Genomic DNA, 26940 nt, shown 5'->3' with positions numbered 1-26940 from the left:
TTATTTTTGGAGAGAGAGAGAGAGAGAGAGAGAGAGAGAGAGAGAGAGAGAGAGGAACATTGATATGCAAGAGAAACATCAATCAGTTACCTCTTGCAAGCCCCCAAGTGGGGACTTGGTCCAAAACCCAGGCACATGCCCCGACTGAGAATTGAACTGGTGAACTTTTGGTTCATAGGCTGGTGCTTAGTCCACTGAGCCACACCAGACAGGGCACATTTTCTTACTTTTATGTAGCAGTTTGATTGTCTAAATGTGATAGATGGATGTCAAAAGGCCTTAAACTATAATACTCACTCAACATCTACTATTTTATGCCAACTTTTTGCATATACCTCTGTGCTTAATACTGAGGGAACAGAAAAGATATGTTTGGCATATTCATTCATCGTCTTGGAGTTTCTATTTCTAGTTGAAAGAAGCAGTTCTTTCATAAAAGTATTAATGTACGTACCTATGTGCTGTGCTGAAGTGGAAATAAATAAACTAATGAAATCTAATTAAAAGAGCAAAAACTAACTGAACACATGCTTTCTTTTTTCCTCTAGTGCCCCAAAATGCGCCGTCATGCTTTTGAACTCAAGATGTTAGATAAGTACAGCCATTATCTCGCTGCTGAAACTGAGCAGGAGATGGAGGAATGGTTGATAACTTTGAAAAAGATTATCCAGATCAATACTGACAGTTTAGTGCAAGAGAAAAAGGAGACAGTAGAAACAACACAAGGTCAGAATTTTTAAATGATTCGTTATTGTGGTAAAGTCCTTGTCTTTAATGCATGGAAATATCTGTTCTGTGGGAAGAATATAGAACTCTTGAAGGTTGACCTGCTTCTTCATTAAAATTAACTATGGAGGTTGATAGATTTTTTTTTTAAGAGTTGATACTGCATTGGCACTGACACATGAAATATAACCAGACTAAAATGGATAGGGAATTCATGGCAGATTTTCAAAAGCCCATTAAAGTTTTCCCTATGCTTTCATAATCAAAATTCTTTGCAATAAATCTAGTAGGAGAGGATGGGGTGGGAGAGGTAGTCAGAATATTCCTCTCAGGTGGTTAGTAATGGTCTGTGTGGTGATGGTCTGCATGGTTTGGAACATCTGCTTTGAATGAATTTGCAGATGATGAAACTAGCAGCCAAGGAAAAGCCGAGAACATCATGGCCAGTTTGGAAAGGAGCATGCATCCGGAACTGATGAAGGTACATCTTTCTTATGGCAACTTGCCTTCAACTGAGACAATGCAGGATTAGCCATTAACGTTTTAATGCTGAATTCCATTTGGCAATTTCATTTCTTCTTGTTTTCCTCAATCCTGGATAATGTCATTTCTAAATTAAAAACTACAACAAATCAGTGAAACGGGTAAAGATTTTAAAACAAAAGTTACTCTCCTAAAGTTGGACTTGTAAGGTGACAACTAGCAGTTTGGAAACTCCAATTTTTTTCCTAGGTGCCAGGAAGTACTCCTAGATTGTTGTGACTTTGTTAATTTTATTTGCTGCTACTTACTCAGTTTAATTATAGTCATCCCTCAGTATTCTCATGGGATTGGTTGGTTACAAGACCCCAGGGGATAACCAAAATCCAAGGATGCTCAAGTCCCTTATGTAAAATGGTGTCGTATTTGCATATAACCTACACACATCCTCTTGTATCCTTTAAATCATCTTTAGATCACATGTAATGCCTAATACAATGTAAATGCTATGTTAATAGTTGTTATACTATATTGTTTAAGGAATAATGACCAGAAAAAAGTCTGTACATGTTTAGTACAGACACAACCATTGTAGGAGTGATATACATAGTACATTTCAAGAACAATGTAACATTTAAAAAATGTTACAGATCTGTGGTAGGTTGAATCTGTGATGCGTAACCCATGGATATGGAAAGCTGACTTTACTCTATGTCATTCATAAAATAAACATTCTTTCAAAGGGCTGTTATACAGATTGAATATGATATTCAGTCTAATGATTTGTATATGTTAAACTCGTGCAAATCATATTCTCTATATGTAAATACATATGTATATGAATAATTCCATCAGATAAAGATTTTGGTGAACATATATAATTCGTGTTAGTTATGCTGCTCCTTGGAGTTTGAAATGAGCTAATCGTGAAAGAGCAGGGGTGCTTATCACACCTGTCTTAGTCGGGTTAGATATTTTGCCCTGTGGACTCTACTGCAATAGATCAGAAGGTTTAATAACCCATGTATTATTTAAAGCCATGTCAAACCTATTTAATTTTACTTTATTTCTCTTCCTGGACTACTAAGTTATACAATTTTAGCAGTTACTTTTAATATTTTAAAATTACTCTTAAGCTTCGAGGATATTTTCCAAAATCTAGGAACATACTCATGATTCCCTGATCTAGGCTTGGTATGATTTTATAGATTTTAACATATCCTCTGACTCTGTCATTCCAGACTGTACAGTCCCTTATGGCTTTGCTAAGGTGACAGAATCAGAATTGTATATAAAAATTCTATGGCTGGCACCATGGATATGTGAGTTTATTTCTCTTTTGCATCCAAAACCTCCTGGATCCTTTTTGTACTGCTATGGGTTAAGCAATATCCTTGATGTTATGAGAGGAACATAGAGTTTAAGCACCTGATCTACAGCTTACTGTGTGACATAGTGACAGTGACTCTCCACCGCACAAGCTGTATCAGATTGCTAGTTTCATAGAAACTATATATTTCAATGGTAGTTAATACTGTTTTGAAGGAAATAAAGTAATGTTTGGTGTGTGTGTGCATATATATAAATATATATTTAAAAATTTTTAGTATGGAAGAGAAACTGAACAGCTAAACAAACTCAGTAGAGGAGATGGAAGACAGAACCTCTTTTCTTTTGACTCGGAAGTTCAGGTATTGATAATATGTTTCTTCAAATAATCCTTGAAATGTTGCTTATTTGAAAAGACATGAAAGACATCACCTGTAAAATGTTGAAATCACTGATTTTTGCACCCCTGTGTGATAATGATTGCTGAATATTTGTCTTGTTTACTTTGAACAGGTAGCCTGGTGTTCTTTCTCAGTTCTATATATTTTTTCCACTTCATCTCATGGCTCAAAATGGATAAGTTAAAGAATTCTTTAAAGATGGTGTTGGTGCTCTTTTAACCTATTAGATACAATTGTGGTCGAGTAACAGTGAATTTATGCAGTATAAAGAACACCAGGTCATATGAGACAAGCTATTTATTTTCCAATTTTGGGTGTAGGCCTGTAAAACTGGGATAATTTTCATGTGTGGCTTAAGCTCACTTTAAATGGTTAGTGGTGCAGGGAAGTATAGATTTATGTGCCTGTGTATTTTAACCTTTTTCATGAGAGTTAGGTACTTTTTGAACTAAGATATGCAGTTAATATTTAATTTCATGATATTTTCTAATTAAACTGCTGATTTGTTTAAATGGGAAAAAAATTCTACAGTATTTAAGCATTACATTTATTTTTCCTAATAGAACACATTTCATGAAAAAATTAAATTATTTGAGAGAAGATTAATTTTTTTCCCTTTCTACTTTTTCTACATGTAATTTCTAATTAAAATCTTTGGGTTTTAATGGAAATAGAAAAATATGCATTATATAAATAAGCATTAAAGTTCTCTCAGTGAAAATACAAAATAATTTTGGGAAGACTAATTTAGTGTTTTCTTTTTGCTTCATACAGTTTCCTAACTACATTGTTTTTTTTTAGTTTCAAATGGAAAACTTATATAGTCTGTAAATAATGCAGAAATTTTTCCCAAATAATTTTATTTTCTCATTTTATATTTTTTTTATTTGGGGAAAATTTGTTTTAAATGTCTTATCTTTTTTCCTCCCATATCATTATTACATTGTGTGTGTAAGTTATATGATGTTAAAAAAGTATCAAGTATGGCAGGCCTCGGGAATGTTAGCTCTAAAATATTCATTCAAAAATTTCCTTGTTCCAAGCATGTCTGAGCCTTTGATCACCCCACCGCCCCATGATTGGGATTTAATTGGGCATGTCAGCCCCTTTCCCTGTATACAAAGAAGCCAATTGACTGTGGTTGAAACTCAATTTAGCATCTTTAAAAAAAATTGTGGTGTAGTGTTCTTGTGGTCATGGAACTAAATTGACTTTATGTTTGAATTACTTATCAACGAGCTACAAGTGAGAGAAAAATTCACAGTTGTGATGAAACTTTAAGGACAAAAAATTGAATTTAACGTCGATTATGGAGGCAGTCTCACTACATTGAAATCCATGTTGTATGTGCTGAGTACCTTTACTAGGCATGGTGCCATTTTATAACAGCAGCCTTCTCTTTTGGCCACAGTTCAGTGTTTACAGATACGCTTTCTATCATTGACCTTAGAGAATAAAGAAACACTGACTGACTGAAGGGAATGGCTCCAACTTTGCACTACTGGGGAAGGCCATATGTCCCACTATTTGCACTCACAGGCCTCAGAAGGGAGAGGACTTGGGGCTGGGGTGGTTTAGTCCAGTTTCTCTTCACATTCCACTGTCTGAGGAAAGATAGCAAGGAGAGTTGATTAATGGGTGGAAATTAGAGTTGCTCTCCATGGCAATGACTTGCCTCCTCTGACTCCACAGATAGATAATGTGTTCAAGGGGGAGCTGTCTAGGCCCACACATTTTTATTCCTTTTGTAGATAAATAGACTTGGGGAGGGAGGTATTGTGCTTTCAGGTATGCATATAATACTTTAGGCTCATTTAAGGAGGATTTTGTTAGTGATACAAGCTGGGTCAGAATGCCTATAATTATCCAAGATTCTTCAGGCACAATACCTATTCTGGCTTGAATTACTTAGGCAGTTGAGAAAAATTCTTGCATTTCTTGGCTTGAGTTTTTCATATTGGCAGTATTTTCTGCTCAGATTCACCCAATCATTTCCTACCTAGCATGTCTCTGACCTTAATGAAAGTATAGTAAGTTGTCCCACAATCTATACTTTTTCTCCTACTTGAGAACAGAATGTAAGTCTATTCAGACATTCAGAAAGAACGCTCTGTGAGCCGAGAAGGAGGATCTGTGAGTTTGTTTGGGGAGGAACAGATTCCTCCCCTGCTGAGAGGAATTCCTTGACTCTCAATATCTCTGTTTTAAACATTTTAAACATTTTGTCTAAAAATACACATATATATATCTGTGGCACCCAGGGTCCATCCCTGAGCTCTGTTAGAAAAAGCTGAGCTCTGTGTTTATCAGTTTCCTAAGTAGACGCCTCCCCCTCTGTTTATCATTTAAACGTAGGTGCTCACCAGGGTCCCAGCTTGTCCTCCTTCTCAAAGTCGATGCCACTGGCTCCCAAATCCACATCTCCAACCTAGACCTCTCCTGTTTTTCCAACTACATACTCACAGCACCGCAAACTCAACACATCCCAAACTGAACTCATCTGTACTTATTCTTTCCCCATATTTGCTATGCATCTTTTTTTTTTGGCAGTTAAATTCTTAGCATCACAATCTACTGAATCTTCCAAGTTAGAGACTGTTGTGTAATTCTTGATTCCTCCCATGTCCATTCATGGCAGTTTTGCCTCCTGTACAGCTTATAAAAGAAACAAAGCACCTACCATCCTCGAACATATATTTTGTGGAGAAGACAAACAATAAAGACCTAAGTAAATATTTAAAAAGTATTGTTAGAATATTAAATCAAGGAAAGGGAGTATAGACTCTCAGAGTGGGAGCAGTTTTTTTTTTTTTTTTTTTAATAGTGTTAAGGAAGGTCTTTGTGGAAATGCAATTGAATGAAATGGAGTGAGTAAGCCATGTGTCTTATCTGGGGAAAGAAGCTTCCTGACAGAACAGCAAGTGCAAAGGCCCTGAGGTAGGAGTGTACTTGGGGTGCTAGAGAAATAACTGAGGATGCCAGTGTGGCTGGAACAGAGGGTGGGAAGGGAAGCAAGAGCGGTAGGGAATGGGGTCAGAGGAATTGGGGGAGTAGGAAGTCATATCATAAATAGGACTTTGTAGGTCATAGTACAGACTTCTGACTTTTCCTTTGCCTCACATCAGTGTCTCAAAATCTTCCTCCAGAATTTCTTTGTCAGTGTTTGAATCTCAGTCTAAGAGCTTTACAAAGGCTTGTTGAGTAAAAATAATAAGGATTCAAATGAAGGATGGACAGAAAAGTGTTGGATCCTGCAATTTTTACTTGTAGATATATATTAATATGAATTGTTTTCTTTTGCAAATGATTATCTATTTTGTAGAGACTGGACTTTTCAGGAATTGAACCTGATATAAAGCCATTTGAGGAAAAGTGCAATAAACGGTTCCTGGTAAATTGCCATGATTTAACTTTCAATATCTTGGGTCAAGTTGGAGACAATGCAAAAGGACCACCCACAAATGTATGTATGACTTTTCCTTCTACCTCTCTTCACCTAATACATTAAGGAAACACTATTTTTTTTTAATTGCTGAGAACTTATTTACTGGATGAGAATTCCATTGCTACATGTTTTGATACATATGAGATGGAAGAATTTCATACATGTCTTTTTTTTGCCAAAATATGAAAATGTCTTCATCTTAAGATTTGTGAACATGTCCCCAGACCCTAGAAACATCCTCAGACTTGTGAATTCTACTAGAGACTATGACTTCTGTGAAATTGGCTCAGAGCCAGGAGTAATGAACACCAGAGCCGGGCAGGGGCATAGTTGCTGTGCAGTCAGCTAGCCTCACTCGCTGTTCTCGGAGTGAATTCATTTTGTTCTGCACAGAAAATTCTAATTATTAGCTACCACTGATCATTTGAGTAGATCAGAAATACTTGAAACTATAAATGTACAATTGCCAGAGAGACTGCATTTTGTATTCATCTTCATTTTTTTGGTTCTAGTTTTATCTTTGAAAAATTTCCACAGTGATTTATTCTCTTATAGTGTAGCTGAAATTTACTAGCAGACTTTCTGTGTGTAAAGAGTTAATGTTTATGCCATCTGGCATGAAATTTCTCTTTGTGACCAGCTTTCAGATGCCATCTGTAGAGAGGAATCATGTCTTCCAAAGCTGCTGATGGGGCAACAAAGCCTTTGTCAAGTAATTTGGTGTTGCCTGACATCAGTTCTTAGAAAATGTATAATCCAGTAAGCTGTAGCATCACAAAAGAAAAGATTTCTTTCTCGTCAATAATATTGGCATTATTTTGGGATAATGTCAGTAAACCTATGGAAAATTAAATTTTATTTATAAAACAATTAGTGTTCTTTAAATTTGGCATCGCATTTCTACTCATTTGAAAATTTTTATAACTTGTGAAATTACTTATACCTGACAAAAGTTAAGATTTGATAACCTGTTATTTAGAATGTTCTTTCTAACATGCAAATGAGCTACAATGCAATTTCAGCTAAATACTGAGCTCAGAATGGAACTGTAATCACAGAAACTTGAAGAATAAAAAAATTATTTTGTAATTTGTATCTCTTCCCGCATTCCACCTAAAAGTCTTAGTTTAAAAATGGAATTGTCTTTTTTCCCAGGTTGAACCCTTTTTTATCACTCTTGCCCTATTTGATGTAAAGAACAATTGTAAGATTTCAGCCGACTTCCACATAGACCTGAATCCCCCATCTGTTCGTGACATGCTGTGGGGCACTTCATCCCAACTGGCCAGTGATGCAAGTACAGAGTCTTTCATTCATGGAATTGCTGAATCTCAGTTACGCTACATAAAGCAGGTAAAGAATGATCTTTTAGTTTTGTTAGCACCTTCAGAAAAAGAAACATAAACACCCAGGTCTGTGTATAGGTGTTTTTCTAGTGACTGAAGTTGGAAGGGGAAAAGGGAAACCAGCAAATAAATATGCTAGTAAGCATTCGCCAAGTAACATTTCAATTGGGATCATGATGTGAGTCTCAAAGGAAGTGTTTTATCAGATGGAATGCAAGTAACACAGGAACACACACGCACAGACAGAGACACACACAGACAGACATATGTACACACACCCATACCCATGTGCATACTTCTGAGCAAGGCAATAAGTGCCTGAAAGGCTTGTTTCTTTGAAGAGAAAGTGACCCTGCAATAACCTTCCATCCCTAATTCCCATTCTATTATGAGTAGATAGTTTTAATGGAGCATAAAGGCTCTTTATACATGGAGTTCTGCTTGCAGAGCAGTGAGAGAGAACTGCTTGTGTCACAGCTGCAGTGCTGCTCTCTTCTGTCCTATCTGGTATGAAGAATCCCCTTTAGAAAGAGCCTGCCAGTTCCCTGGCATTCTGACCTCTGATCAGACTGCTGGCTATAAGAGGTTAGGCAGAGCAGAACTTGATTGCCTTCTAGACCTTTGGAGCTGAAAGGAAACTAGAGTATGCCAAAGACTTAAAGTAAGAAGAACAAAGCAGGTCACATTGTAAGATTTATTTTCCAAAAATAAAAATGTTCCTTTTTTTCTGATTATAAAGATAATACATTATGTAGAAAGTTCAAATAATAAAAAAGGTGTAATATGGCAATTATTAACATTTTGGCAAACATTTTCTAGCTGTCTGGTGTGTGTGGGTGTGTGTGTGTGTGTTTGTAAAGACATACTGTTGGTTTAAGAGTATACATAATGTATCACTTATGCTATTTTAGACCTACTGTAATCACTTAACATCCTGGTTATCATTGATTGAGCTACTTAGAATATTTCTAATTTTTGAATATCATAAACAATGTGGCATTGAATATCCTTGTATGTACATGTTAGCTCATTTGTTGACTTGTCTCCTTAGAATAAATTCCATGTTTTGAGGGTCAAAGATTATACTCATTGATAGAGTCTGCCAAACGGCAGGTGAAGCCTTTACATGTGTTGTCACCACCCTTTTGTGCTATAGATTTTTGATAGCTTTTCCCTGCATTATCCGTTGTCCCTTGTTCCCTTACGATCCCCCAGTTTTTGTTTGTTTGTTTTTTACTTTTTATTATCCTCACCTGAGGACATTTTAAAAATTGCTGAGACAGAGACAGACAGAGACAGACAGAAAGAGAGAGAGAGGGAGAGCTATAATGATTTGCTGCCTTCTCGTACACGCCCCAGCCGGGGCTTGAACCTGCAACCTGGGTATGTGCCCTGACTGGGAATGGAACCCGCAGCCTTTTAGTCCATAGGACAACACTCCTTACCAACTGAACCACACTGGCTAGGGCACAGCCCCTTAGTTTGTTTCACAGAGTATAGTTGTCTCATATGTGTATATTCCACACAACAGCCTTGGCTTCTAAAAGAGATTGAGTGAGTTCAGTGTTATATATATTTGAGAACTTGCTATTGAATTGTATGTTTAAATTTTCTTGCACAAATCAAATAAATCATTTTAAGCCAACAATGTATTTATGAAATCACTTCAGTGTACTTAGATTCAATGCAGACAGTTTCAATTGTGCTTCCAGGTGTCATCCCACTTATAATCTAGGTCAGGAAGAAAAGCAACATGTTTGACTATCTCCTGCCAGAATTTTCCACTGGTGTCTCATGGAATCATAACATTCTTGTGAAATAGTATAACTAATTATTGCTGTTTTGCAGATGAGGAAACTGCAGTTCTGAGAGATTAAGTAAGCTGCTAACCATTTCAGAGCCAGTAGTGGTGCAGTCAGGATTTGAACCTAGGTCTGTTTGAAATATCTCAAAGGCAGGCAGAATGCAATTAAGTGCTGAAGCATATGGCATAATGGTAGCAGTCAAATTTGGAATGGGAGAGGGTCAGTGGTCAGGATTTAACTTAGAAGACCACAAGAGATGTGGGTCTTAAGAGAGGCCTCAAAGGATTAGTTGAGAGCTGGACACATGAGAATGGTGGGCAGGGGCCTCAAATGGCTTTATCATTTGAACCCTTTTACAAATCAAGTAAAGATACGACCAAATGCTCATTTACTCCGAATAGTTGAGCATTTTATTTGGAAGTTTTCCTCAACTTCTTCCCATTTAGGTTAAAGAAGCAGTACTATATAGAGAGAGACTCAATGTTAGCAGATCCCAGCTCAACCATTTTTCAGCAATAACAACAATTCAAGCACTTACCTATTTCTGATGTTTTTCTCTAGGTATTTATCTGTATGGTCAGTTAATTCTCACAACAATTCAGTTAACTAAGTAGGTACTGTTACTATCCCCATTTTACAGATAGGGAAACTGAGACACAGCAGTCAAGTGGCTTCCCCAAGGTAAAGGAGCTAATAGGATGGGGAAGAAGACCTGAACCTACATCTAGCAGGCTCCCTAAAAAGCGCCGGTTTTGACCACTATACTGTACTGCTTTTGTGTCACCCTAGAGGGAGGGACACAACCCAGTTCCCCAGAATTCCCAGAAAGGGCTGTCTATTAGCCCATTCCCTTCCAGCAAGGCTATTCAAGTGGCAGCATTATCTATAGGAACAGGCAGCTTCCAGGGTTTTGTGGAGGGTGGGTATTTGGGGGCCATTCTCAGCTCTCCCCATCTGCTCCTCAGAGTCTTTCTCTCCCGTGGCTTCCTGAGTGAGCAGCAACAGGGTGACCACAGGAAATGGAGGAAGTTGGGTCCATCCAGTAGTTTTGCTTCCCAGACACCAGTAACTGTGACCATTCACTTGACTAGCAGGCTCTTGGCAGTTTCTTCCCAGATGCCCTGACAGAGCTCAGTGCCCCGTGTCCCCCACATTTGAGTTGTGGTTTTGGAGGAGCTGCTCACACTTGGGAGTCTGCCTCTCCGGGGGCTCTCAGGGCTCCCTGCTGGGGGGCAGCAGTTGTGGGGCCAGTGAAAGGGTGCAGAGCTCCCACCACCGCATGACTTGCTGTGCCCCAGGAGGCTATGTAAGTGCTGGGAGCTGGAGTACACTTGACCTATTCTTTTGAGGTAGGGAGCATTGAAGCGGGTAGGAGTCACCCTGTGGAGGGCAGCTAAGAGGAAGAAAATAAGGTGTTGGCCTGCATAACAGTTTTCAAACTGTGTAACAAAAACTAAGCCATCCTATAGAAAACGGCCGTTTGTGACAAGTAAAGCACACTGGGGCTTTCAAGGTAAAGGTAGGGGACAGAGGATCCAAACCTCCTGGCTTTGTTCCTTTGTGCTTTATTTAAGGGTACTAATGTAGGTACAACCAAGGTTACAGAAGTTTCCTCGGAATGCATGTGGAACAAGCATGTCATCCCCTGTCTAGCTCAGCTCTTTCCAAATATAATACCTTCCAAAAAGCCTGTTAGTTGATTGTCCCTGTTGTTTAAAGGAGCACCACCCAAAGGAATTCCAGTGGAAAAATCCATCTCTGGTACTCTACCAAGTTTTGTTTTTCTACTTGGTATATTACCAACTGCGTTAAGATAGCACTCTCCAGTTTTCAAAGCATTTCAGACACATTATCTCATTTGTTGCAAATAGAACCCTGTGAGGCAGACAAGGCAAAAGAGAAAAGTGTAAGATGCTAAGTAATTCCTTCCACAGACCAACAGCTTTTAAGGATCCCAGGTCGATGGCTGATCCAGGTTTGAATTCTCAAGCAGCAAGCATGGAAGGAAGTGGTTAAAACCTGCTTGGCAGCCCAATTTCCTAAGTTCACATTCTGGCTCCACCATTTGCAGGTTTAGGCAAGTCGTATCCTTTCTATGTCTCAGGTTTCTCACCTGTGAAATGGGAATGACAGATGAGATCAGGCATGTTCAGGAATGATGGTAGTACTAGCTGCTGAACAAACCTGAGCCCATGCTCAGGCAGGGGCTACAATTCCCTAAACCAGGAGGAGCTACTGAACAAACATCTTGTATGGATGGAATGAAGTCATGCACAGGAGGCACCTCATTACTACAGTGGCCCAAACTAATTCAAGGTCACAGAACTGTATTTGCAGTCCTTCCAGGAACATGCTGCTCATGCTGTGAGATATGGCTGGCAGAATGATCGTGTAATTCATGCTTACCTGTTGTCACAGAACTGTGCTAGATGATTTCCATGCATTATCTCAGTCTTTGTAAAAAGCCTCAAAGCAGGTTCTATGATGTACATATTTTAAAGATTTTAAATTGAGGTTTAGAGCCCTGTTCTGTATAGCTCGGTTAAAGCGTTGTCCCGTATATCAAAAAGTCACGGGTCCCATTCCCAGTCAGGGCACATGCCTTGGTTATGGGTTTGGTGCCTGGTCGGGATGCCTACGAATCGATGTCTTTCTTGCACATCGGTGTTTCTCCCCTTTTCTCTCTCTCGCTCCCCTCCATCTAAAATTAATAAGCATGTCCTCGGGTAAGGATTAAAAAAAAAGAAAGTGAGAATTAGAAAGGTTTACAAAGCCAGCAAGTGGACAACGAAGAGCACTGCAACCTGGGTTCCCAGACTATATATGCCGTGCTATATACTGCCTTGCAGCCTTGGCACCGCTGTAGCCAACACCTCACGCCATGACTCTGGATGAGAATAGTAATACTGATCACTGCTGTAGCTAATGCCCACTGAGTATCTATGCTTCTCCATCCTCAGTATTCTCAGCATTTCCCCACACTGGTGCCAACAAGGAGTATTATAATCTGAGATGAGTTGACAGTTGATAAGAGCAAGTTGCTTTCACTTCTTTCTCTGTGATCACTATTGCTGCTGCCCCTACTAGCAGCCACATGTTACTGAGCAAACATGGTGGGCCTGCTCCCGTGCTGAGTGCTTTCCAGGATGGCACACCTTGTCTGACCCTTCCAAGAGCCCTGGGATGCAGGTACTTATGTTACTTCCCGTTCACAGATCAGAACACTGAGGCACAGAGATGTTCTTTCACTGACAAGGGATTTCATTATAGGGGGATACTCTCTGGAGCAGTTCTGCCTTTTGTCCAATTAGTTTCTAACCTTACCCTGTCCCCAAAATGCAAACCAGGGAGAGTCTAGGAAGCCCACATGGGCTGGGAGTCTGGCCCTACAGGACAAGGCCTCTGGCCCAGCTCTTCTTCACCACCAGTGCACATTAGTACCCCTAAATAAAGCGCATAGGAACAAAACCAAGAGGTTTGGACCCTCTGTACCACTCCCTTTACCTTGAAAGCCCCAGAGCTCTTTATCTGTCACAAAGGATCACTTTCTGTAAGATAATCTAGTTTTTGTTACGCAGCTTGAAAACTGTTGTGCAGACCAACACATTATTTTCTTCCTCTTAGTTGCAATCAGTATTAATTGTGAGTGAATTGCTCTGAAGTTACACACAGCTATATTTTAAAATGCTTATCCAGTTCTATTTGAGAAATGCAGAGCAGTTTAGGCCATACCAGTTAAGCCGAACAGTATACATTGTATTAATTAGGTCCAACAATGTACCTTGCAAACACAGCTAAACACAGGAAGCTAAGCAGCAAGGGTGACAACCTGCACTTTGGAGAGTAATAGATGTGAAGTTGGTGAGAAAATGCAAAATCCATTTTGGAAGGCACATTGGGAGCTTAGAAAACTGTCTGAAAGGCAATGCCATCTATTTCCAGGGTCCTGGAAATGATTCTGTGTTGACCACCACCATTCTATGCCAAACACACTACTTGGAATCATTAACAACTATATGTATGAGGTTACATAAAATGCCTAATGGAAGTCTATTTTTTTTTCCCCAGGGAATTTTCTCAGTAACAAATCCACATCCTGAAATTTTTCTTGTTGCGCGAATTGAAAAGGTGCTCCAGGGCAATATTACACACTGTGCAGAGCCCTACATCAAAAATTCAGACCCAGCAAAGGTATTTATAAAGATCGTCTGTGAACATTTCAGCTTACTGTAGAACTTGCCTTTTACTGATATTCTAAATCTGATTGTCGATGACCTCTTAAAAAAAACACCTCAAAAAACTTCCTCACTCAGCATGGAGTATATGCTGAAAATATTGTATGCTATGCACGCTAAACCTTGAACGAACCTTTTTCCCCATTTTCATTTATGTTCTGTTTACATGACAATCTGATTTCTGCTGGCTTAACAGAATAAGAGCTAAAGGTTTTTCAGCAACATCTGTTCACTGACACTGTATCCTTGGCAATAGCCAACTTTTTTTTTTCTCCCAGTTCTATTGACATCCCTAGAATGTCAGAGCTGGGAGGGTAAAGATGATCCAGTTCTGTGGTGCCCAAATGCCAGTCTATACTCAAATTTACTGCTATAAGAAGATGAAATGAGCAAAGACGAGAGAGCTATTCATGAGAATCTAAATGTATTCAATTCAAAGGGCTGACCTTTAATCTGATTTTTGCCTTTGCTATTTTGTAAACATTATACCTACCTATTCTTCATAAAATGTTGGTATATTAAATAGTAGGGATCTTTACTGTTTCTTGTATTTAAATGGCAACATTAAAAGTCAACAACCCATATAATCATCCAAATTTCTGGACCCTGAAGTCTAAATTTAGGGAAATTATTGATTGAATCCTCTGTTCTCATTTTATAAGTGAGAAAACTGAGGCCCAGAGAAGGAGCATGTTTGTGGCACAGTTCATTAGCAGCTCTCCAGCTACCGGGTATTTATGAACAATCCATCTGCTCTTAGTGGCATTTAGTTGTGTATCCAAATAGTGTTTATGAAGTGGAAGATGCTGAGGATACACGTGACTAATCTGTGAAGGAAAAAAGGGGTTTCGAGGTAGATAAAAGCTTCTAGCATCTGTATCCCTAAGGATAAACATGCAGCCAGCATTTCACAGCCAGCTGAGATTCTATAGGCAGTTAATGTCCTTTGTCATCTCTCAGTGCCTGTGAGAACAGTGGCTCCTGCCTACACTTAACTAATTGTATTGACTCTGGTCACTTGGCTTTTAGCTTGAGAGTAAAAATGTCAAACATATCCAGAACAAACTTCTCCGAAGGAGGATGAGTGTGTCTTCTCATGTGTGAAGAGAAATACACATTTAAACTGCTTAAAGATTTCTCAATAGGAACCTTTGGTCCAAAATGTGCCCTGTATCCATTTTATTTGTCTTCAGATATCTTGATGAAGGCTATCCTGATGAAAGGTCTGTTAATGGAAAACACAAAACCTTTAAGAAATACTGCTTCAGTCTTGAAAAGTGGGTAGCCGATGTGTATTGTGTTTCATTTGTAGCTATTTCTATATATGTTTCTCTTGATTTTGATGTTGTATATTAGTTAAGTTGGGGAAATTATTTGGGGGAGAATCCCTGATAGTTGGAACAAATATGAGCCTATCTTCTTATTTGTGACCTTAGACAGCCCAGAAGGTACACAGGACAGCCAAGCAGGTGTGCAGCCGCCTTGGACAATACAGAATGCCCTTTGCCTGGGCTGCCAGGTTTGTACATATGTAATCCTGACCCTTCCACTCACGTTTATATATGAAGTGAAGGGATGTTGTCTTTGCCAGTAGCATTCAGAAGTTTGTTTCTGACAAGCCAGTTATGTTTTGGGGCACCTGGGATGTGTTCTAGTCCCTTCAGGCTGTTCCAACAAATTACTAGCTTAAACAACAAGTATTTAAGCCAAATGTTTGTAGCTTAAACAACAGATATTTATTTCTCACAATTCTGGAGGCTGGAAGTCCCAAGGTCAGGGTGGCAGCATTATTGGGTTCTGGTGAAAACTTTTCCAGGGTGGGAACAGCTGTTTTTTTGTTTTTTTTTTTTTATGTCCTCACGCTATGGAAAGAGGGTGGGCAAGCTCTCTAGTCTCTTCTTATAAGGGCACTAATCCCATTCATGAGGGCTCCACCCTTAAAGGTACCACTTCCTAATATAATCATTTTGGGGATTAGATTTCAACATAGGGACTTTGGGGGGGGGGTATACAAACATTCCGTTCACAACAGGATACAAGAATTCTTTCTCTTAGAATTTGCTGTGCTTCAAAGACGCATTCATTTCTTCATATGTCCTGCTTCAGGGAAATGTTCTTTGGATTGGGTTACTAATCTTACTGACACCACTTGATTTCATTGCGTTTTAAGGTATCTTATTTGCTAAAGTGATGGAAATTTTTTCTAGAAAACCAAAAATTATAGTAAATGACGTATAATATGCCCAATATTTCAGAGTTGGCTGGGTTTATGCTTTGAATAGATAGCATAGAATAATTTTGGAAAACATACAAAAAATGAGAAGGCAAAAAATGCAGTTGTTCAGTGTGTGTAATTAATTGATTTTCTTGCTTTCTGATGACAAACTCAGCAAACCCTTCAGAGGTAGTGTATTTATTGGGAAATGTGTTATTTATACCACATATCTTATGGTGGATCATGTGGGTTTTCCCAGACATTGCAAGTCTACATACAATGATGACTTAAAATGTGTTTCTTGCTTATCCCACTTTCGAAGTACAGGTTAATTGGCTTGTGTTGTGGTACAGCTGGTACACAGCTCACTAGAACTTCTGGGGAAAGGGCACTATGTTCTGAATAATTCAGTCAATTATGTTCAGTGGGTGCTAGGGAGTAGCATACGGGTAGGAGACTCTAAGTTAATTAAGTCTTCTGTCACCATTTATAATCGTTTAATTTTTGGGAAGGTCTCAAAATACATTGTATGTTGGTAGATGAAGAGGCACATTGTCCTTGTTTTTACAGAATGCTAAAAAATGATAGCCAAGGAGGGGGTGGGTGGTATAGTTAGGCATTATATAAGGTGAAATATGGCTTGTAAATATAAGCACACTTAGTGATGCCCCAGCCTGAAAAATCAGTTGGTGCTGCTGCTGTTATTATTTATAGTTATTGAGTGCTAATTCTGTACAAGGCAGTGGTCTAAGTGATTAATGTACATTTTCTTAAGAGACAGATACTATTATCCCCATCTTGGAGATGAGGAAATTGAGGCACAAAAGTGAAAAGAAAACGTTTCTGCCCAAGTTTATAGAATGTGTGCAAGCAGGAATCTGAACCCTGTGGTTCCTGACTTCAAAGCCTACTCTAGACCACTGTGGCACGCTGCGCCCCCTTCAGGCCGTAGCTACTTGATGCTGTTTTGCCAGTATAAAAATCAATGTCAAAACCTTCCAAGTTAGAAGCATTAATTCCCAGTTCTGATGAGGAATTGTGCTATTCTTCCTTCCTGAATTAGTTTCTTTGTCAGCAGTAGCAGGAACTCACTCTAGAGGCTTGGCTGGGATATTTAAAAGATGTATGATAAACCTCTGTTTACTGAAAATAAAGGATATATGCTTAGAAGCAGGAACAGTGATTAATGTCTATAACCACATCTTCAGAGGCTTTGCCAGGGGCGTTGTTTCTGGCTATAGCTATTCCAGTGTGTTGGATACTTGCACATTACTTCCCATTTTTTGCAGTTAAATAGGTGCTTAAAAATGGAAGAAGAGGAGGGAGAAGGAATAATTCCAATTCATATTGGAAAATACATATATGTTACAAACTATATTAATTGATCTTAAAGATCTAACTTATGTTTTGTAAATTTTGACATATACTTTATCTTTGGTGAAAATGTACACATTTTATATGTCCAACTTGACAAATTTTCATAAATGTATATAGTCATGTTATTACCACCCCAACCAAAATACAGAACATGTCAGTCACTCCAGAAATTTTCTACACATTTCTGTCCGTTAGCCATCCCACCCGAACCCAGGTAACCACCAGTCTGATTGTTATCACTGTAGATGACTTATTTATTCTAGGCCTTCATATAAGTGGAACCACGCATTATGTACCCATGTATTTGGTTGCATCTGTTCAGTCCGTTTTTGAGATACATCCTTATTACTGTATGTATCACTTGTTCATTTTGAGTAGTAGTCCACTTGTATGAATATACCACAGTTTGTTTATCTATTCACTTGTTGATGAATATCTGGGTTGTTTCTAGTTTGGGGCTACAACAAATAAATATGCTATGAACATTCATGTACCATGTGGGAATATGCTTAGGGGTGGAATTGTAGAATTATAGGGTAGGTGCATGCTTAACTTCCTAAGAAACTGCCAAACTATTTGCCAAAGTAGTTTTATAATCTTATGGTCCCACCGGCACTAATTTTGTTGTTGTTTATCAATTCTGTAAAGTATTTAAAAACCCTTGTGTTGTGTTTTAGACCCATTTTCAAAGATATTCAAGGCTCTCTGGATCTGGACGGGAGGTTTTCTCCTTTGTATAAACAAGACAGTAGCAAGCTTTCAAATGAAGACATTCTCAAGTTACTTTCAGAATATAAGAAGTAAGTGTGTGGAGTTACTGCAATATATCAGTAAAATAAATGTATTATAATTTCTTAAAATGATGAATGTGAATCATATACAAGGTGGGGAAAAAGTAGGTTTACAGTTTTTTTTTGTATGGAAAATAATACAATAATTAAGAAATAATAATACAGGAACAAACCGTTCCACATACTGACAACTGTAAGCCTACTTTTGCACCCACCCTATATGGGAGAAACTAAATGCTTAAAATTTTAAGTCTGGATACAAGGCAACCAGTGCATTTAGTAGTCATAATTCTTAACTATGAAATATTTCTGTTTTACACTTAGGCCAGAGAAGACCAAATTGCAGATGATTCCTGGGCACCTAAACATCACAGTAGAATGTGTTCCTGTGGATTTATCAAGTGAGAACTTATGTATTGTAAATAAACCTTAACGATTATGTTTGAGTCTGAGGTTTTTACCTTTTCAGTATTCTTCTTGAGACTTACATGATGTATACATTTTCCTGGGACTTCTGTAAGAAAGTATTACAAATTGGCTGGCTTAAGATAACAGAAGTGTATTCTCTCATGGTTCTGGAGGTCAGATGTCAAAATCAAGGTGTCACCAGGGCTGTGTTCCTGCTGAATGTTCTAGGGAAGAATCATTCCTTGCTTCTTCTTAGCTTGTGCCAGCTCCAGGCAGTCCTTGGCAGCCCTCAGCTTGTAGCTGCATCACTCCTTTCTCTGCCTCTACCATCATATGGCCAGCTTCCCTCTTCTGAGAGCACCAGTCACTAGATGTAGGGCCCGCCTTTAATCTAGTATGACCTCATTTTAACTAATTACATCTTGCAAAGACCCTATTTCCAAGTAAGGTCATATTCTGAGGTGCTGGTGGGCAAGAATTTTTATTTGTGTGTGGGGGGGTATTAATTCAATTCAGTACACATGGTGAATGTTACAGAAAGTTGATTATATATGATGGTGTTTCACATACAGTATAAGATGATGTGAGTGTGACCCAGTTTCTTTCTGCTGCCTTTTGCCTTGGGTAAGTTTCATCAATTGAGGGTTGGAAAAGGAGATGCTCTTTTCTTGTCTATAGACAAGAATCTAAAATACCAGGGGAAAAATGAACAGAAGACACAAAAGACACTTTGTAGAAAATACAATTACCATAGGTGGCTAGTAAATATTTGAAAAAATGTTCAATCTTAGTAATAATGCCACTAATGCAAAATAAAATGGCTTTTGCTCATCTATCAGGTTTACAAAACTGTTTCAAGTGAAGCTGTCTAATGCTGGCTAGGTTTTGGCCAGGCACCATCACCTGTCATGAGTAGGAGTACTTTTTGGCAACAGATAGCCATAGAACATTCATAACTAAGGTATTCAAACTCCGAGATTCTGTCTATCTATTCACTGAATAAGGATTTATTGAGTAAACATTTATTGAATACCTACTAAGTGCTTTAATGATAAGGAGATTACAGTCTAGAAGGAGTGATAGATAATAAACAAGGAAACAAATAAGTGACTAATTTTAGTCTTTGATTGGGATGGGCTGCTTTAAAAAGGATGGCCAAGGATGGCCTACCATGTAGCCCAGCCAGTGTGAGTGTGACCGAGTCACTTTCTGCTGTACAGGCCCCACTGTGGGCTTTCCAGAGGTAAAAGACCTTGAGGTGGGAGAATGCCTGATTTATATGAACAGAAAGGAAGCCAGTATGGCTCCAGTGTGGCGTGTGATGGGAACAAGGAGACAGAAGATGAAATAGGAGAAGTAGAAAGTGTCACATCATGCAGGAAATTATATAGAGAGACCATGGTAACTCCTTAAAAAATTGGATTTTATTCTAAGTACAATGAAAAGTCACTAAAGGCTTGTAGTGGGGGAGTAGTAATTTACATTTTAAAACATCTGTAAGTACAGTGAATTACTTTTCCTGAAGAAATCATGTGAAATGTAGGCAGTTTATCCATAAAGAAGTTCTCTGCAGCATTGTTAGTAGTGGGAGAAAACTGGAAACAACCAAAGAGTCCAACATTGCCAGATGAGTTAAGGCAATTATGGTGCAACGGTGCCATGAAAGTTAATGCAGTCATGAAAAATGATGTTCATAAAGAGTTTGTGGGATAGGACATTGGATACAATGTCCTCCAAAAGGAGGATAAAGTTCTATATATACAGTAGGGTTTTTGTATTATTATTATATAAAACATGCTTGGGATATAGACTAGAAGGAAACATGCCAAAATGTTAACAGTTGTTATCTGTGGACAGTGGAATGATCACTTCTGTTTGTGTACCTTTACTCCAGATATTTTATTATAAGTATTGCTATAATAATCAGAGAAGACCAATGCCCCTCCCCGATACCGTGTCCTCAGGCCCAACGCTCACTGGACAAGTGATCTTAGAGCCCTTAAGTATATGGATAACCTTCAGTACATAAAATATGCTGCTACACTTCTCAAAGACTTTGTGCTTTTCACACTCAGGAGTATTGAATTTATTATTGGTAACACATCATAAGATCTGTGGTTTCAAAAGGCTTCCATTATTTCTTAGGTGAAAATATGCATCTGCGCCAAGTTCACTTCTTAAAAGTGACTAACCATGAGCTAACTGGAGACATAAATTTACTGTTATTTCCCTGATACCAATAAAAATTTGTGGTGAAAGTGAAACTGCAGTCACAGGAGGAAAAATGTAATGGATTTCTTTGCAGAATTTCAATTTTTTGAAATGATGATGTGTTATATTTGGCAAATCACTGTACTCTAGCAATCCGTGTCTGGTTCAAAGGGTTCCTCTGCAATCGGCATCAGGCCACTCCATCTTGTTCTGTTGGATTCTTAAGGTGATTGTATGACTTTTTCTCAGTCGCTAAGAATTCTGTTTTTTAAGTCACTCTTGGAGAGCACAATAAATGTATATTTATATAAATATAGGAATGTGTTAATGATTTTTAAATTGTATTGTCTTTGCCTTTTTTTTTTTTGGCTGTAGATTGTATTACCTCTTCATATGTGCCCCTGAAGCCTTTTGAAAAGAATTGTCAAAATATTACTGTGGAGGTTGAAGAGTTTGTTCCAGAGATGACAAAATATTGTTATCCATTTACCATTTACAAAAACCATCTGTATGTATATCCCTTGCAATTAAAATACGACAGCCAAAAAACATTTGCCAAGGTAAACAGGGAAAACTATACATTTTGGGGTATAATATGTTATTTATAATCTTCTCATTCCGTGACTCATTTTGAATGATTGATCATTTTAGGCAAGGAACATTGCAGTCTGTGTGGAATTCCGGGATTCAGATGAAAGTGATGCCAGAGCTCTAAAGGTTTGTTTATGATACTGACCAGCATTTTTGGTAGATACAGAGATTTTGATACTTAGTACTTCCATATGCTAAATTCAATTTGTTTAAATGTAAAAAAGGAAATGTACTAAAGTAACAAATGTAATATTGTCTTTTCTACTCTTACACATGAACCATAAGGATTAGTTAAATATTAAGAAATAAGAAAATGAGGTAGGAGCTTTAAAAATGGGTAAGATTCATATGCCAGATTTTTGCCTTTGTTCCACTTTGATTTTTGCATTCTCTGATGCCCAACCACAAGGTCATTTTCTCCTTTGACCTGACAGTTTATAATGGTACCATCAGGGGAGTATAAACTCCTTGGTTTTGAAACCTGACCAGGCTTTGAGCTGACAGAAGCAAAGCATGACTGCTTTGATCTGAGATAGACATCTACTGTAGGACTAGCCAAATGGTGCCTCCAAACTTGGACTGGTGATCTAGGAAAAGCCGCATCTCAGTATTATCTGATACAGCAGTCCTTAAAATACCTGTGACTACACAGTGCCTTTACATTTTCACTCCTTAGAGCTGGTTTTTACTTTTTTGCTCTTAGCTCATTAATCAGAGGCCTGAAAGAGAAGTCAGAACATGTAGTTGTCACAAGTGTTTACCTGGCTCTCCATTTCTCCAGCTTGAGCCTAAATCAGACAAGTGGATGGCTAGTCTTCCACTCAAACCACCTAGGGAAGGAGGCCAGAATGCTCCTCCACCTAAGTCCGTGGGTGTTTAATAGCCCTCACCTTTGAAAAGAGATTCTTTTTTTCCATAGATAAACCTAACTTAAATTAAGACTAGCTCAAATCAAGCCTGTTTTCTGATTCTCCCTTCAGTGGAGATAGGAATAACTGTTCTTTTTTCCCCCATGCAATATCCTTGTGTACTTGAAGATTCTTAAGTTACCTCTCAGCAGTTCCTACAAATTGCCTTCATAACCATATTTAAGGAGAGCTGGCTCTGTACTCACATGGCATCTCAATTTCATTTCTTAGCTAGCCTAGAGGCTGGCTCTGAAGTTACAGAGTGAGGCAATTAAAACCTTGGCATGCTGACCCAATATTCATCCTTGAGCTTGTTAGGTCAATGGAAGTGAAAAACTCACACTGGAAATGAAATTAGATCTTTCTATGGAACCATAGAAAGCCTTACATTTATTTTACTGGTGTAATAGAAAGCCAGTGACTTTTTAAATGTGGCTCATAAAGCGAAGAGAACAGTAAGTTGTCGTAACTTAATTTTTAATTCCTTTAGGCTAGGAGTATGTCTGCAGGTTTTTTTTTTTTTTTTTCTTCTTCACCCAAGGATATGTTTTTAAATAGATTTTTAGAGAGAGAGGAATGGAGAGAGAAAGAAAGTGAGAGAGAGAGAGAGAGAGAAAAAGAGAGAGAAAGAAGAGAGAGAGAGGGAGGGAGGAAGGGAGGGAGATGTAAGTGAAAAAACATCAATCTATGGCCTCCCATGTGTGTCCTGGCCAGGAATTGAACCTGCAGCCTTTTGGTGTATGGGAAGATGTTCCAACCAATTGAGCAACCCAGTGAGGACTTTTTTTTAATTCCCCACCTTGCCCACTGCACAACAAACATTCAGCAAACATTGCTGATTGGCTGAGTGTCAGCTTCTCATATTAAGAAATATAAATGGCAGAAGAGAAGTCAGCTTTCCAGGCCAGGTTTGAGAGTGTTTCCCTTCCAAATGATAGCCGTGCTCAACTTCTTGCTATCAACTAGTTTGGAATTGCATTCTTTCATGGCCGGAAATTGAGAAGCATTCATGCAGCCAAGTTAGGTGATGTCCAGGGTGATGTCTGGGGTGACTGTAAATGATTCGGAATTTATGAGCTCATGGTGAGAACCCAGTGGCCTTGGCCATGGCCACGCACTCGCAGATGCTTCTGACTGTAGGTGGTTCCTTAGCATCATGTTTGGAGACCTGCACTGAGAGTGGTAACTCTGTTTCTTTTCTTGCAGTGTATTTATGGAAAACCTGCAGGGTCTGTTTTTACCACGAATGCTTACGCTGTTGTTTCACATCACAACCAAAATCCAGAGTTCTATGATGAGGTACAAATACATTATTCTGACGTTTATAAAATACAGTGGTTGCGCTTCTTGTTCCCTTTGAGTCATTGTCATCATTTTATCTGTGGTTTTGTCCCTTGAAAATAAAAAAAAAAACTGTCACATCAAAAAAAAAAGGGCCACTTCCTGCTTGGTGCTCTTTGATGACAGTGGAAGGTTTGCCCACAAATCGAAGGGCTCTGGTGTGATGGAACAACGTGGAAACAAAGTCCAAGTTTTGACAACAGCGGGATCTGTGACTTAGAGCAAGGCACTTCCCCTTTCTGAGTCTTCATTTCCTCAGCTTTAAAATAAGAAATTCAGAAGAGGGTTTTTTGTTTTGTTTTGTTTTGACAACCCTTCTACCTCTTTGCTGCTGTAGTTGTGCACAGGAGGGTGCAGCCTCTGTAAGTGAAATGCTTCAAGAGACACCAGTACTGCCGGGCCACCAAATCCCACTGGTTGTACTAAGTACCTCTGTGCAGTGTTGAGTGGCTTTGTCTCCCTGTCACTGCGCTGCCTTCCTCAGACCCTGTCTCTGACTCTCTTTTCCTTCTTCACATTTCTCTGTGTCTACAACTCAGTGTACTTCCTGGTGGCTCTCTTAGCGTCTCTGTTACAGCCTCTTCTAATCCGTATGTACCTGACTTATCCAAATCTGCAGACTGCTTTTCATTCCCACATGTCTCTATGACACCTGGATGGAAATCCCAGGCCAGAAGCTCTGGCGCTTCGGCTTCTCAGGCCCCATGTGTCCACTCCTGGCATCGTCTGAAGCCGTCCCCGCTGCTGTCATGATATCCCCAGGTTTACTTGCTGTCCTGTGGAGGCCTGCTACCCCAGCCTTAGACCTCACTCATCCCTTTCCCAATCCAGTGCCCCTAGTCTCATGGAGGATGAGGAAGAGGATGGCCTTGCATTTTTGCAACCCGGGAAGGGAGTATGGTTATATTTATGTTCAGCAGATCATGAAATACCCAGATGATATAGATGCTGCAAACAGGCACATTCTGTGGTGAAATATACCTACAACAGAAATTGGTTGAAACACCAGAACCATGCCTTATGTGAATGATAATTAGGCCAGGAGTCCCTCACTGAGCTGTTCAACATGTCCCCTCTGTAGCCAATGCCAGTCGGTTCGGAAAACTTGATGATGTAGTAAGTAATCTATATTATATTTAGGATATCAAAAATAAATAAGCTTAAAAATCATCCACTATATATTGACCATGAGAGAGGGGGAGGGAGGGGGGAGAAAGAGAGAGAAATTACATGTGTTTCAGTGTAGGTAAATGCATGTGTGTTAAATTGATTAAATTTTTCATTTGTCTCACATACTTCCAAGAGGCATTACAAACATTCAGATGAGTTCTGATTTTAAAATTATTTGAAATGCTGGTATTAAATTATTAATTTTTAGGATTTAATTTGTAACTCAGTGATTATTTTTACTTTTTTATTCATGGGTAAAGTTGTATTTTTCTTCTAAAGAAACTTATATGCACTGTAATTTGTGTATACCATAGTAACTTTTGACACTTTTTTATTTGCAAAGCTTAATTTTTTTCATGCAAAGGAGGGTAACAGCTCAGAAAACAGTCGCCTTTTAAATTCAGTGTCTAATTTTTTAAAGTATATTTTATTGATTATGCTATTAGAGGTGTCCCAATTATCCCCCTTTGTCCCCCTCCACCTGGTACCCCTCTTCCCTCCAGCAATCCCCACCCCATTAGTTCATGTCCATGAGTCATGCATATAAGTTCTTTGGCGTCACACTTTCCTATATTATTCTTAACTTCCCCCTGTCTATTTTGTACCAACCAATTATGCTTCTTAATCCTTGTACCATTTCCCCATTTCTCCTCCTTCCCCCTCCCAGCTGATAGCCCTCCAAATGATCCCCATACCTATGATTCTGTTCCTATTCTGGGTTGCTTAGTTGGATTTTGTTTTTACTTTTTAGATTCAGTTGTTGATAGTTATGAGTTTTTTTGTCATTTTAGTGTTCATAGTTTTGATCTTCTTTTTCTTAAATAAGTCCCTTTAACATTTCATATAATAATGGCTTGGTGATGATGAACTCCTTTAGCTTTACCTTGTCTGGGAAGCACTTTATCTGCCCTTCCATTCTAAATGATAGCCTTGCTGGATAGAGTAATCTTGGTTGTAGGTCCTTGCTTTTCATTACATTGAATACTTCTTGCCAGTATCTTCCTTGTTTTTTTGACTGTCAAATGATCTTTAATAGAAATATTTTCCTTTGTAGTTCTTAACTAGCTGGGCATTCTACTGCATGACTACTGATGTCATCTATGATGTCGTGAGGGTGGTGGCCATGAACATTGCAACCCACAGACTGGGCAGTCCCCGCGATCTCTTTAATGGTTCCAGAGAGTTCTCTAGCTAAAGATCCATGTTGCATGGATTGTTGTGCAATGTTGACAGTCTCATCAAAAGTGATATTTCCATTGTACTTAATGTTGTTTTGCTTCTTTCTGTCTCGTGGTGGTTCTTTGAGGGCTTTGATGATTAGGACAGAGGCAGAAGGCACTGCCTTAATCTGGAGTTGTCTGTTCTGAATGGTCAGTTTCACTGTAATCCTCAGACCTTTCCAATCACAAGTTGCTTTGGCAATGTCGTAACCAATCTTTTTTGGAGACAGGCCCAGGGGTCCAATCTTGGGGGCTAGGACAGATGTGGCACTGACTTCCCTGCTGGTGCAATACAGGTATACAACTTTGATCTCATTGGAGTCGAACTTCAACGGCATGTTGGCGACAGCTGGTGTCAGATGAACCCAGATTCAGGATGACTGAAGAAAAGTGCACTTTTGCCTTCAAGCTGAAAGCCGAAATCTTGCCAGTCCCTTCTTGCTTACAAAGTTTCTTTTGAGAAATCAGCTGATAGTCTTATGGAAACTCCTTTGTGGGTAACTCTTCTTTTCTCTTGCTGCTTTTAAGATTCTGTCTTTGTCTTCAACCTTTGGCATTTTCATTATGCTCTATCTTGGTGTGGTCCTCTTTGGGTCCAATTTGTTTGGACCTGTGCTTATTGGACTCATATGTCTATTTCCTTCACCAAATTTAGGAAGTTTTTCTTCATTTTTTCAAATTATTTTTCAATTTCTTGCTCTTCCTCATCTCCTTCTGACATCCCTATGATTCAGATGTTGGCACTTTTGGAGATTTCCCAAAGTCTTCTTATTCTCTCCTCATTATTTGAATTATTGTTTCTTAATTCTGTAGTAGTTGACTGTTTATTTCTTTCTTATGTTCCAACTCATTGGTTTGAACCCCGGTTTCCTTCCCTTCACCATTGGTTTTGTGTAGATTTTCCTTCATTTCACTTAGTGTCGAATTATTTTTTTCCCTTA

General features: G+C 38.8%; 1 protein-coding gene and 1 pseudogene across 2 annotated transcripts in view; one reads left to right on the top strand and one right to left on the bottom strand.

The window, feature by feature from the left end:
• The window catches only part of DOCK11 (dedicator of cytokinesis 11), a 206918-nt gene that overhangs the window by 72119 nt on the left and 107859 nt on the right, over positions 1-26940 (top strand). For both annotated transcript variants that reach the window (XM_090265104.1, XM_090265103.1), the window contains exons 8-19: positions 549-726; positions 1128-1207; positions 2814-2897; positions 6259-6399; positions 7537-7734; positions 13601-13723; positions 15204-15286; positions 18037-18159; positions 18475-18551; positions 21145-21329; positions 21421-21486; positions 23475-23567. In XM_090265104.1, coding sequence (XP_090121230.1) covers positions 549-726; positions 1128-1207; positions 2814-2897; positions 6259-6399; positions 7537-7734; positions 13601-13723; positions 15204-15286; positions 18037-18159; positions 18475-18551; positions 21145-21329; positions 21421-21486; positions 23475-23567 — 1431 coding nt within the window. The remainder of the gene's footprint in view (positions 1-548; positions 727-1127; positions 1208-2813; positions 2898-6258; positions 6400-7536; positions 7735-13600; positions 13724-15203; positions 15287-18036; positions 18160-18474; positions 18552-21144; positions 21330-21420; positions 21487-23474; positions 23568-26940) is intronic.
• LOC149990887 (large ribosomal subunit protein uL11 pseudogene) lies at positions 25837-26337 on the bottom strand (annotated as a pseudogene).

The sequence above is a fragment of the Furipterus horrens genome, unplaced genomic scaffold (genome assembly GCF_987537825.1).
Source record: "Furipterus horrens unplaced genomic scaffold, mFurHor1.1.pri manual_scaffold_17, whole genome shotgun sequence".
NCBI classification, from domain to species: domain Eukaryota; kingdom Metazoa; phylum Chordata; class Mammalia; order Chiroptera; family Furipteridae; genus Furipterus; species Furipterus horrens.
Note: the sequence above shows the minus strand (reverse complement) of the source record. Positions and strands in the feature narration are given on the sequence as shown.